Genomic DNA, 18676 nt, shown 5'->3' with positions numbered 1-18676 from the left:
GCCTTGGGATTGTTTTTAATGAAAGGCGGTATATAAATGTAATAATAAATAAATAAAAATAAAATAAACATTGCCCAGATATTCCATCCTTGCATTTGCTCTCATGTTGGATCTCTTTGTTATTATAAGAAAGTAAGTAGGGACCCATGAAAATTCACTGAGTAAACCCTTTTCCTCATGAATTTTTCAGAGAGAAGGAATACTATTTCAAGTAACCGGTGGGTGGGAGGAACCTGGGGAGGCTGGTACTATGCCCAAAGAGCTCTCTGGACACAGCAATGGCTTCTCCAGTGTCAACCCACTCAATGAGTTGAGTTACACTTATTTTTCCTTTCTCTATGGGGCCCAGGTCAGTGATCAATTTACTGAATTCTGCTGCTAGGGTTATTTCTTGTCAACATGGAGGAAGCACACACCACAAAGAGTGCTGGGGTAGTGGTGGTGGTGGTTGGGAAGGCAAGCAGAACTCACTATTCTCTTGCAAAAGACTAGGTTTCAACTGATGGTAGAAATCCTTTTCTACCCAGTGGCTTGGCCATATTTATATAGCTTTTTCTAAAATGGGTAGCTTTCATGTATATATCCACTGCTATATAAATATGGCCAAGCCACTGTAATAATCAGTTTCTTAATTCATCATTGTCATCTGAAGTTTTACATTTCCTTATTGTGTTGATCCTGCCATCTAGTGGCTCATAGGACTTTCCCCCATACAGTCAGTAACTGCTGCAGTTTCTTTATCTCATTTCTTCAGTGCCTAGCATTCTAAGACAAAAGGCAATAATGAGCTAGCCTTGTTATATGCTACACCATTTCTAAGCTGTGTTCAGAAAGAACAGCTAGCTGTATGTTAATAACATCTTTATGCATTCTTTAACAATGAAGGCACTGGCTCTTTGTTGAGATTCCAAAACCCTCATGGAGAGAATATTTAGTGAATTCCAGAAGTGACTGTTATTCATTCTTTGTTATTTCAGGAGAGACACTATGAGAAACCAGTGGCCAAATCTAATTGTCTCAGCCTTTTCTACTACAGAGAGAAGGGGCGGCGGTGAGTACACATCTGCCTTAGAGTGCCAGTACACTAGTTAGCCATTGATAACTAGGTTTAATAGTTCAGGAGTGCACTGTGGGATTACATACCTCAATCTGCCATTAGACCCTAGTCCCTTCCACCTTATCAATTCCTTTCAGGATCCAACCATGTTATATGTGGTTCTCTTCAGCCATATGTAATGCTGAACTCAGAGGGTGGGTGGGAAAGAGGGAATTTGGCCACGGGAGAAGGGGGATAGGAGCATCCAATCCCACAGCTCCCTCAAATCCATTAATACTAGTTAAAACAGCCAAAATTAGACCAGACATCTCTTCTGAACACACATCTAACAGCATATTGTGCAACAAGAGAAATATAAGTGAGAGAACCTGAAAAAAAATCAAACATTTAAATGTTTCAAACAATCACTTTTAGTTATTTTCTGATTATGATTTCCATTTTCCATCCCTCCATATTTTTTTTTTAAAGGTAGGTCCAGTCATCATTGTCAGAAGTGGATTTAAAGCTGGTTTCCTTTTTCTGAGAAAAGGTAATCAGCAGAGACAAAATATTTATTCTGCACATAGCTCAGTGCACTTCAAGGGTGAACAAATTTAAAGGCTTAGACCAGGAAACAAAACAGTTCTGAAACTCCATTACAAGAGTTAAAAGAAAAGACCCAATCAATTTAAATGACAGCCAGCATAAATAGGAGAATGGTACTTTTAGAATGCAGATCACATTTGCCACATATAAATATGGGTGGAAGGCAGAATGGTAAGATATTATTTATAAGCTAAAAGATAAACATTTACTTACTCCCTCTCTTATAATGTAAATACTATAAAGGATGCTATTTAATATTTTAATGTCCATCTGTTTCCCAGGGCACAATCCTTAAACACCACGGGTTTGGGACGCACAGATTTGAAAGAGATGAAGCTGCTACGAGTCTTCAGATTTGTAAAGAACTCTTAACACTGAAAAAACAAGGCAGGGATCCCTTCATGGCTTTAAGATGAAAACAGCTACTCCAGATATGGAGATCTCTCCTTAATACATGCTGCAGCGTACTGCATACTGACAGAGCTGTATATTTCACTCACTTCTTGAAGCAAGATCTAAAAGCAAGGACATGAAAAGCTGCTTAGTTGGAAATAAAATACATCCAGGAGGTAACAATAAACCAGATAGGTGGCAGCATAATCCACAGCCATGTAGAGATGAAACATCTAATTCTCAGTTCTACACCTTTCATACTATGCTTCACCATACTGAAAAAGGGAATTGTAATTTAAAATAGCCTTTGCTGGCTGATAAGGTAACATGAGCGCAAAATCAAAAATATGTCTAGAGGAGTACTGTAATAAAATTCAACTTTATAAAGTTTTAATGCTCCCAGTATATTAGCACTTAAGCACTGCCTATGCCAGTGTGGGTCTGTCTGACTGGCATTCACTGGCATGTAGATATTACACAGTGCTCAATTCATTCAGCAAGAGGCAACTGGGCAAATAAGCCACATATTTTAGGTTAAAACAGAAAGCAGTGACAAAGGGCATACAATATTTTTGCTCTCACTCCTTCCTGCATAATACACCCAGTCATTCCATTATAGTGGGCAAACAGATCCTATATTCCCAGCAGCACCTATTTCAGGTGGATGACACCGCCTGCTCCTACAAAGAAGGTACATTCTTATCTATCCCATAAGTTACCCTTTATTTTGTTTTGAGCTTTTGTGGAATAGAAACTCAAAGAAGGTGAAAAAGAAGTCTCTCTCTCTTGGCGATACATACAAATTGCAATTTCTTACTAATCTATGCTAACATTTATCAACTTTATCATGCTGTAATTCAGTTGTGTGACTCAGATGCTAAAAGTACATTACGTGCCAACATTTTGAACTATATGGATTTCCCCTCACAGCTCATTGTATACCTTCTGGCAATTTATATACATGGTATAAAAACAACTACAAGAATTAGACAATGGGTTAATCTATTCAATTGCAAATCCTTTAATTACTTACAAAGATTATAAATTTGGGAAGATTTTTGGAACTTGCTAATTTTTTTACTTATAAAAACCTTGGGTGTCAGGGACAATCTTTTAAGTGGCATTGCTCCTTTTACACAGGAAGGAATGTCTCTTCTAATATGGTGCCTGCTGCAACACATCTGCACATTATTTAAAGATAAGGAAGGTTTTCTTCCAGAATTATTTTTATCCATATGTAGACTTAATCAATTATTATTCAACTAAGATTCTTAAAGGTAAAGGTAAAGTGTGCCATTGAGTTGGTGTTGACTCCTGGTGACCACAGATGTCTCTGGCAGAATACAGAAAGGGTTTACCATTACCATCCCACGCAGTATGAGATGATGCCTTTCAGCATCTTCCTATATCACTGCTGTCTGATACAGGTGTTTCCCATAGTCTGGGAAACATACCAGCAGGGATTCAAACTGGCAATGTCTGGCTTGCTAGTCAAGTCATTTCCCCGCTGCACCATACCCAGACAGAAATTCCTAGCTATCTGAGCTGAGCATTGACAACCTTTGATTTGCATATTATCTAACAGATTTACATACTATGCTTGTGTAGACCAAAGCATAAAAAGCCTCACAATGAAATTCTGCATGCCTATGGGGTTTTGCGCTTCTGTATTGTGTTGCCATGTTTGCGCACCTTGATCCCCAGACCAGAAATATGGTCATTTCAGCCTACAAGGCAGTGAAGTCTTAGCCTGTTGCATTCCTGAGATTCCAGACACATGAAGAATTGTCCTAATTAGGTGTTTCCTAGTACACTCAGGTCATTAGTGTAGCTGCAAAGGTACAGGGATAAGCCACTCTGACTGCATCTAAGCATGTACAGAGAGTCAGGGCAGACTAGCCTAAAAGTGCATGAAGGAAACAAAGGGCAATGGAATGCAAGTTTCCTTCCCCCTTAATGAGCTTTCACAGAAAAGGAAGTTTCCAAGAACACTTTCCCTCCCTTTTGCAATAGTTTTGGGTGAGTCATGCTGCCTCTCCTCTGTTCTTTCTTCCTAGTGTGCCTCTGGCAGGACACCTGTTGATAAACCTTTAAGGGGAACACCTAAATCATTGCCCAGGATGTATACAATGCTGTCCCAGAATCACGCCTTGCATGGACTCAAGTATTCAAAACCTTTCTGTTGGTACCCACATACAAAGGCCCTCAGGTCATGTTTTGGACTATAAGATCCTTCCCCCATGAGTTTCATTCAGTTGCCTTGATTCATTTTGTTCATGCACACCTACACAAATGGAGAGACACCCTGGTGGACAGATGATCCCCACCCAGCAGATAGCTATGAATGTGTCTTTGTTCTAATCCTCTAAACTTCCATCCCAAACATCTATCCCCTTTCCTTAGTACTAAGACATGGTAAGGATGTGTGAACCGGCTCGAGAGTTTGCCCTTGAGCCAGAGTGGGCCCAGTTCAGCTAGACCTCGAGCCAAAACAGGGTTCTAAGCATTTAAATAAAATTTTAAAAATTTGCTAACGGGTCTGGGGTAATTTTGCTTCCTCCAGGGGATGCTGCCACAGGGGGTGTCTCTGAAGCTTCCCTCCCTGCCAGCCTCCCCCCCCAGTCCCATTCTCAGGTCTTTCTGGCCCAATCCTGGCGCGTGGGGAGCCAGCGTGGTGTAGTGGTTAGAGTGCTGGACTAGGACCGGGGAGACCCGAGTTCAAATCCCCATTCAGCTATGATACTTGCTGGGTGACACTGGGCCAGTCACTTCTCTCTCAGACTAACCTACTTCACAGGGTTGTTGTGAGGAGAAACTCAAGTATGTAGTACACCGCTCTGGGTTCCTTGGAGGGATATAAATGTAATAAATAAATGAATTTTAAAGGCCGCCACATATGCACACCGGCTATTTGCATGCCCAGGAAAAGGCTGGGAGAAGGCTGGTGGGGGGAGCTTCAAAGACAACCCCCCTGTGGCAGTGGCAGCACCCACCGGAGGGGGGGAAATTACCCTTGGCCCAGGAGTGAGTTATTAAAAAAAGGCTTAAAAAAAAAAAAAAACACTTTTCTAACACTGGACCAGCTCAAACCCAAGCCAAAACAGAGGGGTGTGTGTGTTGGGGGTGCATGTGCCAGTCCCTGTGTAGAAGGCATAGGACAGCCATTTTACTTGATAGTGGAATATATTTATTTATTTATATTATGCTTCATGTATAAAGCATTCTCTCTGCCTCTCATCTCTGCTGAGTTCCTTGTTTCAGTTAGTGATATAATTAGCTGCATTGCCTTATCAGCGTTCTGTGTGAGAAACTTGGTCATTATACCATCTTTCTCTGGGCACCTGCATTTATCTATGCTTTGCTCATGCGGGCCCCATTTGCCAGCAAGTGGAGTTTATTTGTAATTAATGATAAAAGGCAGCCGCTTTTGGAGTGCTAATTGGATCTCACCGACGGACTGCTGTGTACAGAGCCACGGAACCTGCCAGAGCCACATCCCCTACCACAATGAGATCCCCGTGAGTGTGTGTGGTTTGAGCGATGTAAGTTTTTCACTCCTTTATCTTTCTCTGATTAAAATGACATCTATTCACCTTTCATCTGTGTGTTTGTGTGTGTGTTTCCATCTCGGACCCAGGAAATAACCCATGAAGGACCACCTACTTCCACACTTAAGATCAGACCGTCAGGCTCTTCTGAACTTTCACCAGCTTCTGAAGTATAGTTGGCAAGCCTTTTCTGTGCTAGCCCCAGCTCTTTGGAACTCCCCATCTCCTGATATCTGGCTTATCTCCTCCCTGTTTAGCTTTAACCAAGAGCTGTTCTGTTTCAGTTGGCCTTCCATTAGACTTTGGTTTTGTTTTTTGCTACTCGACTTTTGATAACCGATTGTCATATTTTTTACTGCTTCTGTTTTATTACATCATATTTTGATGCGATTTTTTGTGTGGGGGATGGGGAGCTGCTTTGGATTCACTTGGTGACAATTTCACCAAAATATGCCCAAAAAAATTTCACTAGATATGCCCAAGCCTTCAGATACATCTATAACATAGCTTTTTGGATCCCAACCATAACTGCCAAAGATCTGGTTTCACACCTATAAACATCCTTCTTGTTGTGGGAGCTAGGTGCAATCCCAGCTTGCATGACTGTGCCAAAGTGTATATATTTTTTGACTGAATAGCCAAATGGTCACAAAAATCAGAGAGCCAAAAAAAAAAATATTGTCTAGTCATGGGATGAGGGGTGTTTTGTAATATTAAAGCAAAGAAAAGGAAGCTATGACTGACTGACATACACAGTAGTTATAAAAGATGGAGTGCATTCAGCGTAAGTATTCACAGTTGGGTTTACCTAAGTTCGACACAGACTGCAAAATAAAGAGATACCTCTTAACCCAAACACTTGTAATTTGTCCTCTATCTCTCTTTTCACACCCTTGATGGTGTGAGACAGCAATGTCTTCATGCTAGAAAGCAAGCATGAAGTACAGAAATAGATTTACACTGCAGTTGTAGTAGGAGGATTCTACTTCAAGCAAGGTACTGCTTATGCTACAGTTAATTTTAATATTCTAGCAGGGAAGATTCCCCCCCCCCGTTTTTTGTTTTAATCTGGGGACAAGAACAATTCCAGTAATAGAATGTCAACATTAATTTGAGGGGAGATGAAAAATGACTTAATAACACTGCTGCAGGATTAATATTGTACAATAGATCATGGAGCCATAAAACTCTTGACAAATTCATTTTTGTATCACTGTATATTCTTGCTAATAGGGCAGGGCACATTTGAGAGCCTATTAATACCTTTTCTGTACAATCCAATATTAACTTACAGCAGAAAAAAAAATCTAACCACCTGAGTTGCAATTTACAGCCAGCAGCAAAGTCAGAAAGGAAAGAGGATCAGAGGCTTCAAGCAGGACATTTTCCATTTGCTTCAAATCAACAGGTACAATTCAGAAAGCAAATTCTAAATGTATCAGGAAAAAATCACGTTCAGTTTAAGTTTCCTGTGCCAAGAAAACCAGTGAAGTGCTACTACAGAGGTTTTAATATCTAATTGTTAACAGATAGCAGAACAGTACGTGTCAGAAGCAACCTTCTCCAAGGAAACATAAGCCTTGCCTCAGCTGGCAAAGGGGAGATCTCTTCATTGGCTGTGAACCATTCCAAGCACGTTCACAACAAATTTGCTGCTCAGAAGGGACATGAGTGGGCAATCCTCCCAGATGCCAAAATTGCTTCCATTCCCTGAAGTAAGCCCCTTGAATCTTGCCCAATTCCCCTGGAAATCTCATACCTACATGATGCCAGAAGACGGGCTAGTATCAAAGAAAAGGGAGGGTGAGATCACAACAAGACCCAAGGATGTAGCAGGAAGCCAGATGGAAAGGAAGGCGCTGCCCTGTGTATTAGTTGACAGGAGTATACCTACCCCTCCCAGAAGAAGAAAAAGCAGCTCACTAGTGCTCATGTGCCATTCCACTTTAATCAAATGCAAATATCTGGATTTAGAACTTGAACAGAGACTGATCTTTTAAAATAACTGGTTACAAATGAAAATGGTTGTATTAAAACTAGCATAATGAACAAGTAGCAGCTCTAAAAGAGCCAGGCATTATTGTGACAAAGGAATTTTTAGAAAATGTTGTGCCATGGCAGAGGGAGACATTAGGTACTGTCAAATGAGGATTGGGAAGTGGCAAACAGACTACTAAAGTCTGTACTAGGTGTAGAATACAGAATTCCATTTTAATAAGCATTTTGGGATCTTGTCATGAATGGAAAGGCACTGCTTTTTCCATTCGTCTTCTCCTCTGACAAGCACCCAATGAATTCCACTAACTTTAAATCATCATCTAATTTATAAATCAATATTTAACACTTGTAATTAACTAGACTTATTCTCTTTTGCCAAGCTACTGCTTATATTTTTACCATAAAAAGGGAGATGCTTGTATCAGACAGCCACCAGTAGAGATCTACCACAGATGGGAAAAGAGTGTGTGTGTGTGTGGGGGTACAGATATGCACATCTGGAACTGGTATATCTGGCAAAAACAAACAAACAGGACAGCACTGTGAATGAATGCTACAGAGGTTTTAACATTAATTATTAACAGATGTCAGAACAGTTTCTGCAGGCCCTCAGTCTTCACAAAAGCCTGTTCTCTTAATTGTATAACATTTGTGACAAGTCTGTAGGCCTGCATAAGAGTACTCACATTACAGAAGAAATAAATTGCATAAAACTAAGGATCAGCTCACACAGCTCTGGTGGAACCAGCCAATACAGTACACCTATAAAATTGTAAACATGCTGTGCAGGAACTATATAGTACACTTTTTGGTGCTAAATTAGTAAGTAATAAAATATCAGTAAGACTTGCCTCCACTGACAGGAGAGCCCCAACCACAGGATGCAATTTGTGATATTTACAGCCAAGTCATCACACAATAGCTGTCTTCTATCTTCTCTCTCTCTCTCTCTCTGTATATATATATTCTCTAAATTCTCTAAAGCATTCCCGTGGCTAATCCTGTGTGTGGCAGCTCTCACAAGAGTTCGTGAGCAGAAGCATTGTGGTGATTGGGCAGTGGGGATTCCATATGCAGACAGGGAGGAGGAACCTGTAATGCTTAAGGACAGTTGGAATGAGACTGTTACTGGTTAGAAGAAGGCCTCAGAGGTCTGAGGGGAACAAGTGGCCATGGTGACACCTACTGGCAGCAAGGAAGGGCCAAGTCAACCACTGTTGCTGTTTGGGGCTACCAAGGCCATTGGCTGAGGCAGGCAAGAAAGCAAGGGACCAAGGCCTGTGAGCGGCCTGAGAGGCACAAGTGGCCATGGTGGTGGCGGCAGCGAGGAAGGGCCTGGTCAACTGCTGCTGCTGCTGCTGCTCCTGTAGGGAAGAGCAGGAGCGGGGCTTGGGTGAGGAGATCTCTGGGGATAGGTGGCTGCAGCTTAGCAAATGGGCACCAGCAACACTGCAGCCATGACAAAGAGGGGTGAGGGGAATGGAGTAAAGGGATGGAGGAGTGACCAAGAGCGGTGAGAGTGAGGGAAGCAACCTGATGGATAAGGAGCAGGAGTGTAGCTCAGGTGAGGATGGAGAAATCTCTGAGGTGAGGGGGTGAGGGGAGCAATCAAGTACTAGCGTGCAGATGGTCTGCGTCAGTTAAGCTAGTACTTATTAAAACTGCACATGCAGTTGTACAATACAACAGCCACTGGAAACAGCCACATTGTGGACACAGTGTAGTGTCGCACAGCTGTGTTTGTGCAATTTTAGGCATTTGTGCAACACTACTGCTCTAGCACAACTATGTGGATTTTTCTTAATTTAAAAAGTGCATGCAGCAGCACAGCTAGTGTGTAAACCTGTGCTGACATACAGCACAGCAGAGCACCCACAGCTTGGGGTGCTGTTCTGTATGTCAGTCAGTGTCTTTGTTAAAACCTTCTAAAAATCCAAGTATACAATGCTTATCACAAAACACTTATCTACATATTGTTTGTATCCCCACAGAATTCTTGATTAGCAGCAAAGCAAGATTTCACTTTGCAATCTTTATAATATTGCTCTTTCCCTCAAGAAGTGGTATTCTCTCTATATGCTTATTTTATTTTAAAAGAGGTTTATGTTACCTTTCTTCCTAAAGGCAACTTGATGGCCAAAAATGATGCTGGCAATTAGCAGGTAGCAGTCACTAACAAAGCCAAGAAACTAGGAAATCCAATACAAACAGCCAAAACTCCCACAGAAACACAGTGAAATAGTCAGGTCTTAACATGATGCAGAGGCAACAGGCTTCTGAGGGGAAAGCATTCCAGAGGCAGTACTTTATAAATATCTCCTGCCTACCTACCCAAGACAGAAGTTAGGCTAAGAATTAACTACAAAACTGAATAAATCTTGTATGTTACGTAAGCTAAAAACATAGCACTGTGTATGTTTAGGTAGCAAATTCTAACATACACAGTAAATAAATCTATGCAAAAATCAATAAAAAATGAATTCACTATGCATATTCAATTTGATTTTTAAAACATCAGAATGGATGAAAAGCTGTTTACTCTTGGATAAGGCCATATGTTGCCCTTTAATGAGAACTATTTCCATGCAAAGCTTCAAGTCCAAGCGGCTTCTGAACTGCTTTTTTTTTTTAAAAGGGTCATCGTGTTATAAAGTATTTTAAAAGCCAATTAAAATGTGCTGAGTAAAGTTTGGAAGAGAAAGTGTGAGATGATGACACCTGGAAAATATCAGTCAAATCTGGTAAGCCAAACTAAAGAATTTTGACCGCTGACATCAGCTTGCCAACAAGGGCAAAACACATTTTAGCAAGTTAACTGCAGCTAGCTTAATATAAATGGTTGTGTGTGTGTGTGTGTGTGTGTGTGTGTGTGTGTGTGTGTGTGTGTATATATATAAACACACAAGCACAGTCTTCTTTTCTGCCCGCCACTGCTTCACGGTATGGATGACATGAAAACAGGATACAAAGAGGTCAGTAGCAGCTACTGGCCAAAACCAAATAAAGTGAAATAAGTTTTCTAGCACAATTACAAAAGAAAATTCTACTTTGTTTCCTTAACAGAAAGTAATGACCCCCAATATTAGAGCTATCATGCTATTGCTACTGCTAGGACAACATGATCTAGTTCTGCATCAAACAGGCTCAATTGCCAGGAAAAGTCCAATTCCAGCATCTTTATTAATCGGTGATGGGGCAGGAGCTTGGAAGAGTGCTGCTTGATTCCACTCTATGGCATTTTGAAACATTTATTTTGGTTAGTCAACTGTGCAGATTTAATGTGGAAGTCACTGAAGGAAACAGCACACAAGTACACTGTTTTACTGTTGCCAACTGTAGTTATACTTTAAATGTAGTATAAATTGCTCAGTTTCATATCCTGATCTTATTTGCTTTTATTGTCCTACTTTTCTACAGGACTTTCCACAAGAAAAGGAAATTCCTTAAACAATCCAGATCCTTCCTCTACACCAGGCCTGCAGAACATAAGGCCTGGGGGCCAGATTCGGCCCGCAGGGACTATTTTACTGGCCCCCAGGTATCTTGTAGCAAGACAGGAGCTGGAAACTGCCTTATAGCACCATCCTGTGCATGCTTTCTCAGAAATATGCTCTATGGTATGCCCAGTGAGGCTTACTCCCATGTAAGCATGCCTAGCATTGCAACCTTAAAACAACAACCATTTAGGGAGAGGAGAGGACTTGGCATTTGTTTGGGGCTGGCATGCACTCTAGGGTCCCCACTGATTGAGCAGAAGCAGGACCTATTCTCTGGCCAATATCCTTGGTTAAAACTATGGGTCCACTGACAGGAGGAATAGATCCACAAGTAACTAATAATATTTTTAATTTGAACATAATAATGTGCTAAAAATTTGACCTTGGCCCCTGCACGCCAAGTTGTGGCTAGTTCCAGCCCACCAGGGCATTTGAGTTGTGCAACCCTGCTCTACACTAAACATACCACATACATAATTTACTGGTTCCAGCCTGAGACTTGCATTTCCTGTGCTGTACATATAATCTAAGGGCATACCGTCTCAATATTCTTCTCAAATCAAGGATATTCAGAGCTTATCAGCCAATAGGGTTTTGCATGTGTCAGGTTGAACAGACTTGCCTGGTGCCTGAAATAGTCAGCTGGCGTTCGACCATGGCAGGAGGGAGCTGCAGACAGCTGGAACTGCCAGGAGGCTCCCTACTGTTGTGATGGAATTCTGGAGATTTGACAGCTCTGTCAGACCCTCCCCGCAGCTGCCCTCTCTTCCGCCTTTCCATCCTCAATGAACAAATCCAGTCCATCCCAGAATATAGCTTGTGATGGGGGAGGGGATCAGAGGACAGACTGCATTGATTTATCTTTGCTCCAAAGGAAACATGCACATGCTTCTGGTTTTTTCCTGGGACTGCATTTGTGACTGCAGCATCGGGGTGGGGGTGGGGGAATTACCAAACCCAAAAGCAGTCGCACGCATAGGACCTAGAAGGAAAGGTCCACTCAAAGGACTGAGAAAGAAAGTTAAAAGAAGAGTCCCTTTTAAAATCCAAGCCATGGAAGGCAGCTCCCCTGCATAGGCGTGTTCCCTCCAGAGCAAAGATGTCCTGTCCTTTCCCTTCACCTGGTTACAGCCTGCATTCTCCATTCTGGGATGAGCAGGATTAAGTAAGTGGTGGGGAGAGAGAGGAGAGGTGAAGGTGGAGTCCACAAGCAGTGTCAGGTCTCCAACCTGATAACAGTTGGGAGGGGCTGTCCTGGACAGAATCCAACATTTTTGGCAGTGCTCAGGCCTACCAGGTAATATTATAGGCTCTCAAGTCAACAAAACGTATGTCTCTGGACGGTTTACAATAAAACAAAATTTAAATTTAAACATTAAAACAATGTAAAACTTAAAACAGGTTAAAATATATTAAAATTAAAATAATTAGGGATGACATTTCAGCATCTTAGAGCTGTCAGAATTAAGTATTTTCAAACTATGCAACTCTCCCCTTTCTTCCGTTCTATTTCTCTGCTAAATAAAAGCTATGTGAACTTTTTGCAGGGGGAAAAATGGTATGCCAATATTCTAACTTAAGTAAATAAATTAAAGGGACTGAGGTGAATGCCTCAGAATTGACCTCAGGTGAGACGACCACCACTGCAATGCAGCTTCTTCCCATGTGACTGCAGTACTGCAGAACCTGATCACATATGAGGAGTCACCAATGCAGTTAGCTATCATGCCACCATCGGTTCTCCCAGATACTGCATAGGACAATGCTAACAAGGAAGCAACTGGCCGAGTGTCATGTTACAGCAACAGAGCCAGATGAACTTATCACATGGCAGGCCAGTGTTGGAGTGCAGTCTTTAAGACAACCCTCTTCATAGCAGCTGTCCTCAGACTGAATTCCAGTTGCAGTAGAGGTGCACATTACAGGAGCAACACCTCACCACTGCACTTCAGAGGTTGGCACCGGCATATGTGATGTTCATAACCTTCTTCCTTCCAGACTATGAAACAAAGTCGTGTACTAATTGCTAATAAATGCTGGCCTACTGAACAGAAAAAGCTGTACCCTTGGGGGTGGGGGGAAGCTCTGGTATAGACAGTGCTATTGTACGAAATGCTTTTTCAGAAACAAGCCCATGTAAAAAGACAGTGTTCCTTATTCTGGCAGGCAATGGACTCTCTAATCAGTGCATCTCATTTGGTATGTAGGAAGATGACAATGATGCCAGCTAACAAATTCAGTATACTAATATTGAAGAAAGTTATAGGAGTCTTGGCTTCTACTTGCTATTTACCTCAGATTATATTTGATTTGAGTGAGGTTTACACTGAATGCATATAAAACTAATTTTGATCCAAAACTGGTAAGGTGGAATGTAGAAGTTTTGCAATGGCCAGTCACGAGCAAGAAAAATAGTATAATCTTATTACCTATATATGCCTGATATATAAATGTCTTCTAGTGGGGCAGCGGGGAAATGCTTGACTAGCAAACATAAGTTTGCCAGGTCAATTCCCCACTGGCATATTTCCCAGACTATGGGAAACGCCTATGTCGGGCAGCAGCAGTATAGGAAGATGCTGAAAGGCATCATCTCATACTGTGAGGGAGGAGGCAATGGTAAACCCCTCCTGTATTCTACCAAAGAAAACTACAGGGCTCTGTGGGCACCAGGAGTTGAAATCAATTTGACGGCACACTCTACTTAGTGCTAATTAATTGTTTTCTATGGGGGGCTGAATACATTCAAAATAATGAGACTACACAATATAAATGCAATTTTAAAGGTTTAGTTTTGAACAGAATGGTGAATGCCAAGCACTTACCACTGCTTTCTGCATTCTTGTTTTTCTTTTTAAAGGACCAGTTTGAGCAGTTGCATGAAACCTTACCTACTTAGAGAATGCTGAAATTCAATCTTCATGGATCAATTACATAATATATAAATGATATTCCTAGCTAAGGCAACAGAAGCATTAAAAAAACCCCAGCTCTATTTATATTCCTAATTGAGACCAAACTGGACATTTAAAAAAAATTATTACAGAAAACAGGACAACTCACAGATATAATCTTCAGGATAATTCCTCAGCCAGCCACTTTTGCAAAAAAGCAGATCAGTGTTTTGCTGCTCTTGAGGGTATCAGCATAGAAGGAAAAATGGAAGCAGCACATTCTGATTTTATCCCCTAATGACAAGTACTCTGTGATGATAGGGTCCTGACCTGGCAACAGTCCGTCATGCCTATGCAACTACAGAACTGAATGCACTGTGTAGGCAACTATCTATGCAGTGTATAAGAGTGTTTAAGCCTCTGCACTGGCTTCCTTCCCATGTAACTGGGGGGAATCCTTGAAAAGTCTTCTAAAGTGTGTCCAGGGGGTTGGCAGGAGGGCACCTTTAAAAGCAGAATAAGTTGGAAGGAGTGCTGCACACTTGGGTTGCGCCAAGGGGGCTTTGAGGAGTGGTGGCGGCCGCCAGCAGGTCATTAAGAACCTTAATCTACTTTTAAAGGTGCTCTCTCACCGCTGCCTCAGTCACCCTTTAGAAGACTTTTCAAGGATCAATCAAAGAAGTTTAGCAATGCAAAATTAGTGTCATTAAATCTATGTTTTGGATATCCCCCCCACACACACACACCCATAAGAACAGCCCTGCTAGATCAGGCCCAAGACCTATCTAGTCCAGCATCCCGTTTCCCTCAGTGACACAGGCAAGAGATGAGAGCATGCCCTCTCTCCTGCTGTTGCTCCCCTGCAACTGCTGTTTAGAGGCATCTTGCCACTTAGGCTGGAGGTGGCCTGTAGCCCTCAGACTAGTAGCCATTGATAAACTTGTACTGCATAATTTTATCTAAGTCCTTCTTAAAGCCATCCAGGCTTGTGGCTGTCACCACATCTTGTGGCAGAGAATTCCATAGGATAATTAAGCATTGTGTGAAAAAGTATTTATTTTTCCTAAATTTCTTGGTAATCAGTTTCATGGGATAACCGCCCCCCCCCACCCCGGTTCTAGTGTTATGCAACAGGGTGAAAATGATCTCTCTCTCTACACCATGCATAATAGTATAGACTTCTATCATATCGCCCCTTCAGTCTTTTTTCTAAGCTAGAAAGCCCCACCCTTTCACTTTATTTAATATGCTAAGATCTTTTTTCCCATTGCCATCATCCAGTGGACTCAAAATTTGCTAGACACAACTCTAAATATCCAACTATCAAATATATTAATAGAGCAATTACTGTTGGCTATTTAACTACTGAATGTAAAGTGTTGATCAACTGATTCAAGTGTCCAATTTGAAAGAAAAAAAGAACTATTATGGGTACCTACTCCGTACTATTTAATTAGCAATTGTAGATTGCCTTAACTATCCATGTTTAAAAGAAAATAAAAGAAAAAGAAAAAAGACCACTGAAGTATATTAGAAAGTTTTAGTTACATATCCCCAGGCCTCATCCCACCCAAATAAAATGTATGAACATGGCTAATATTTACTATACAGATAACTCAGGGAGCTGTGATAGATTGCAGCTAACTATATAGGATTGCACAATTATTTGGTTCTGAAAGCTGAAGGTGAATAATGTGCACAACCCTGATGGCACTGCACAGAGACAAATGTTCCCAATGTTCACCTCCATGCAGGAAATGGCTCTCTTATCAACTCCCTAACAGTTCTGAGGGCCCATGGAGCCCTGTGAATTCCAGCACCATACTGGAAGCTGCACAGGGAGCACTAGGAAGTGGAGTTCTTTCTGGTGTCTCTCCCATAGAGCTCTATGAGAAAAGGGCAGGAAAGGACTCTACCTAGTGCTTCTTGCGCCTGCTCCAAGATGGTGCTGAACAGCAACAGGCTCCATGCTTTTAAAGGGGCCCTCAGAACCGATAGGATGTCATTTAGAAAACTGGATCCTGCACTGAGGTGTGCATTTGGAACTTCCCCCGCCCCCCGCCATGCAGGGCTGTGTGTATTATTCAGCTATTTGGAGGCAAATGATTGAACAGACCTACTGTTGAGCTTTAGGAAAACAGACTTTAATCTCTACATAATGTGGCCTTTAGAACAAAGCAGATATTTTAGCCTTTAATTTTAGGTTGTATATAAACCCATAAGTGCCCATGTCAGCTTAATTAAGAGAAAAAAATGCACTCATATTCATGTCAGGAAGACAACAGTAGATGAGTATATGGATGATGAATAGCATTTTTCTGCTTTAAAAGCAACTCAGAATGCAGCATTGCCTCACAAGTACAGCATCTGTGTCTTCCTTTAAAAAATAAGAAGATAAACATCTTTAGTAAGAGGGCAATGCCCAAGACTTCCAACCATTATTGAAGAAAAAGATAAATGGTTCTTATTGTTGACTTGGTTCACTGGAAACAACTTTGTCCTGAGGTAAGCAGAGTTTACAAGGAAATAAATGGTACCTATTTTACCTTGTGTACCCTTGAGTAATTCTTTGACACTTTCCTACAATTCTCAAGAAGCAAGTTTGCTTTTGGTGAATTATAATGTACACAAAAGACACCACTGGCTGGTTTCTATCAGTACTGCAAATAGTCAGCACAGCAGATACACCCCCTGAAGCCCTGTAAATATATCTCAATCTTGACAAGCAATACTAAATACTAGTAAAGCATTTTGTTACTGAATTCAAGTGACTCCCACCCCACCCCACAAGTCTACAGAAACTTCCATTTTTTGTAGCTTCAAATGTTTCTTATTAAGGCTGTACAATATAGTCATATTTTAAAATAAGTCTACAGGTGGTCAGTGCTCATTACAAGCCAATTAATGCCAGTAATAAGTGATACAAATATATCTCCCCTTCTTTGGAAAAACAAGCTTTCTTGTAAGTCACCACAACTCTAGGGCTACCAAGGTAATTATTCTAGGTTGGAGAAGCCGTAGGAAAGAGGGTGACTGGTATTTCCTATATTGTTTTCTACTTGCTATCAATAAGCAAAAGTCATGAAGATGCGTAGCACTATACTGCATTTCTATACAACCAACACATCTCCAATGAAAAACATTGACACTGTAACAAAAGACAAACTTGGTTACCTTTCTTAGTGGAATGTAATAGGCGTTTTAAAAACATCCTCTCAATGGTGGTCTCCTTTTTGGAGAGAAAGAGTTAAACAGTTCTTTTTATTCCCAAAGGATCTTAATCCCATGCAGTGGTGCCATGTTTTATTTAAAACATACTCTCTCTCTTTCAGTAACCACTTGTTCTAATTGGCAAGGCAAGGCAAGGTCCCAACAGCACACAGCTCGTTACATTCAGTTTGGATTACAAAAACACGATGAAACAAACTGCATCGAAATGTACAAATTAACAGCTCAGGAGTGCACGACACGGACGTGGAATTAGATTGTAATATGGAACCAACTCCACAGGGAGGCTGGGGAACAAATCACTAGTGTCTTTATAAACTATACAAGGTTTCCAAATGAGCAAATACACAAAACAGAGGATAGGCTTTTCCATAATTCAACCAAATTGCTAAACGTGGACAGGAGAGAAGATTTCTTCCCCCCTCACTCTGCATACATGAAGTGCGAATGAGAAGGGGGGGGCACAACAAGCTATCCATACTGACAAATCCTTAACCTATCCCCGCTTCTTGCTGACAATGTCAAAAAGTCTCTTCAGAATTAAGTCATATTTTAAACATTTGTAATCTTCTGAGTACACACAACTAAATTGGAGATGTTTTCGCATGCCACGTAGAGAGCAAGGATAATGAGCTAGAAGTAAGATGGACTTGATATTAGCATCACAAAAAGTGTAAGAGACTATTGAAGTCACAAGACAAAGACGCCACACAGCTTTTTGCCAGAGAGGAAAGTATACTTTCTCACATACATCTCTCTGTGAAAGGTTTCCTATATGCCTTTTCTGTTTCTCTCTACAGACCTTCAGAGATGTATTGTGAAATCTGCCAAGCAATCACAGAAGAGACATGGAAAGTAACCAGGACAGGACTATTCAATAATAAACCAGGAATTAGACCTTGGGCACCTAGTACCTAAATGACTGTAACATGGAATCTATCAGTGGAATATGAAGCTAGTATTCAATTGCTCCTTTCATGTTCAAGCTTGGGAAATATTTACCACCCTCTTCATTCTGCATTGTCATTGTCCCATGAAACTGACTGCCAGGAGGTTTAGGACCAACAAAAGGAAGCACTTTTCTACACAGCGCATAATTAATCTTTGGAATTCTTTGCCACGGGATGTGATGATAGCCATTATCTTGGATGGCTTTAAAAGGGGGCTTAGACAAATTCATGGAGGACAGGTCTATCAAAGGCTACTAGTCTGAGGGATATAGGCCACCTGCAGCCTAAGATACAAGTTGCAGGGGAGCAACAGCAGGAGAAAGCACATTCCCTCTGCTCTTGCCTGTGGGCTTCTCAGAGGCATCTGGTGGGCCACTGTGGGAAACAGAATGCTGGACTATATAGGCCTTGGGCTTGATCCAGCAGGGCTGTTCTTAATTCAATTGTGACTCTAAAATCAATCATTTTGGAACAATAATTAGTTACATAAAGTAAACATTCTGTATCATTTTAGAGAACTATATAT

The 18676-nt window shown here is 41.2% G+C and overlaps 1 protein-coding gene across 4 annotated transcripts in view; it reads right to left on the bottom strand.

Annotated features, from left to right (window-relative positions):
• The window catches only part of ZFAND3 (zinc finger AN1-type containing 3), a 223982-nt gene that overhangs the window by 104881 nt on the left and 100425 nt on the right, over positions 1 to 18676 (bottom strand). For 2 of the 4 annotated variants that reach the window (XM_053304978.1, XM_053304967.1), the window contains exon 4: positions 2143 to 2157. The exons of the other annotated variants lie outside the window; for them this stretch is intronic. In XM_053304978.1, coding sequence (XP_053160953.1) covers positions 2143 to 2157 — 15 coding nt within the window. The remainder of the gene's footprint in view (positions 1 to 2142; positions 2158 to 18676) is intronic. 4 annotated transcript variants of the gene reach the window in all.

This window comes from Hemicordylus capensis, chromosome 1, assembly GCF_027244095.1.
Source record: "Hemicordylus capensis ecotype Gifberg chromosome 1, rHemCap1.1.pri, whole genome shotgun sequence".
Classification (NCBI taxonomy): domain Eukaryota; kingdom Metazoa; phylum Chordata; class Lepidosauria; order Squamata; family Cordylidae; genus Hemicordylus; species Hemicordylus capensis.
Note: the sequence above shows the minus strand (reverse complement) of the source record. Positions and strands in the feature narration are given on the sequence as shown.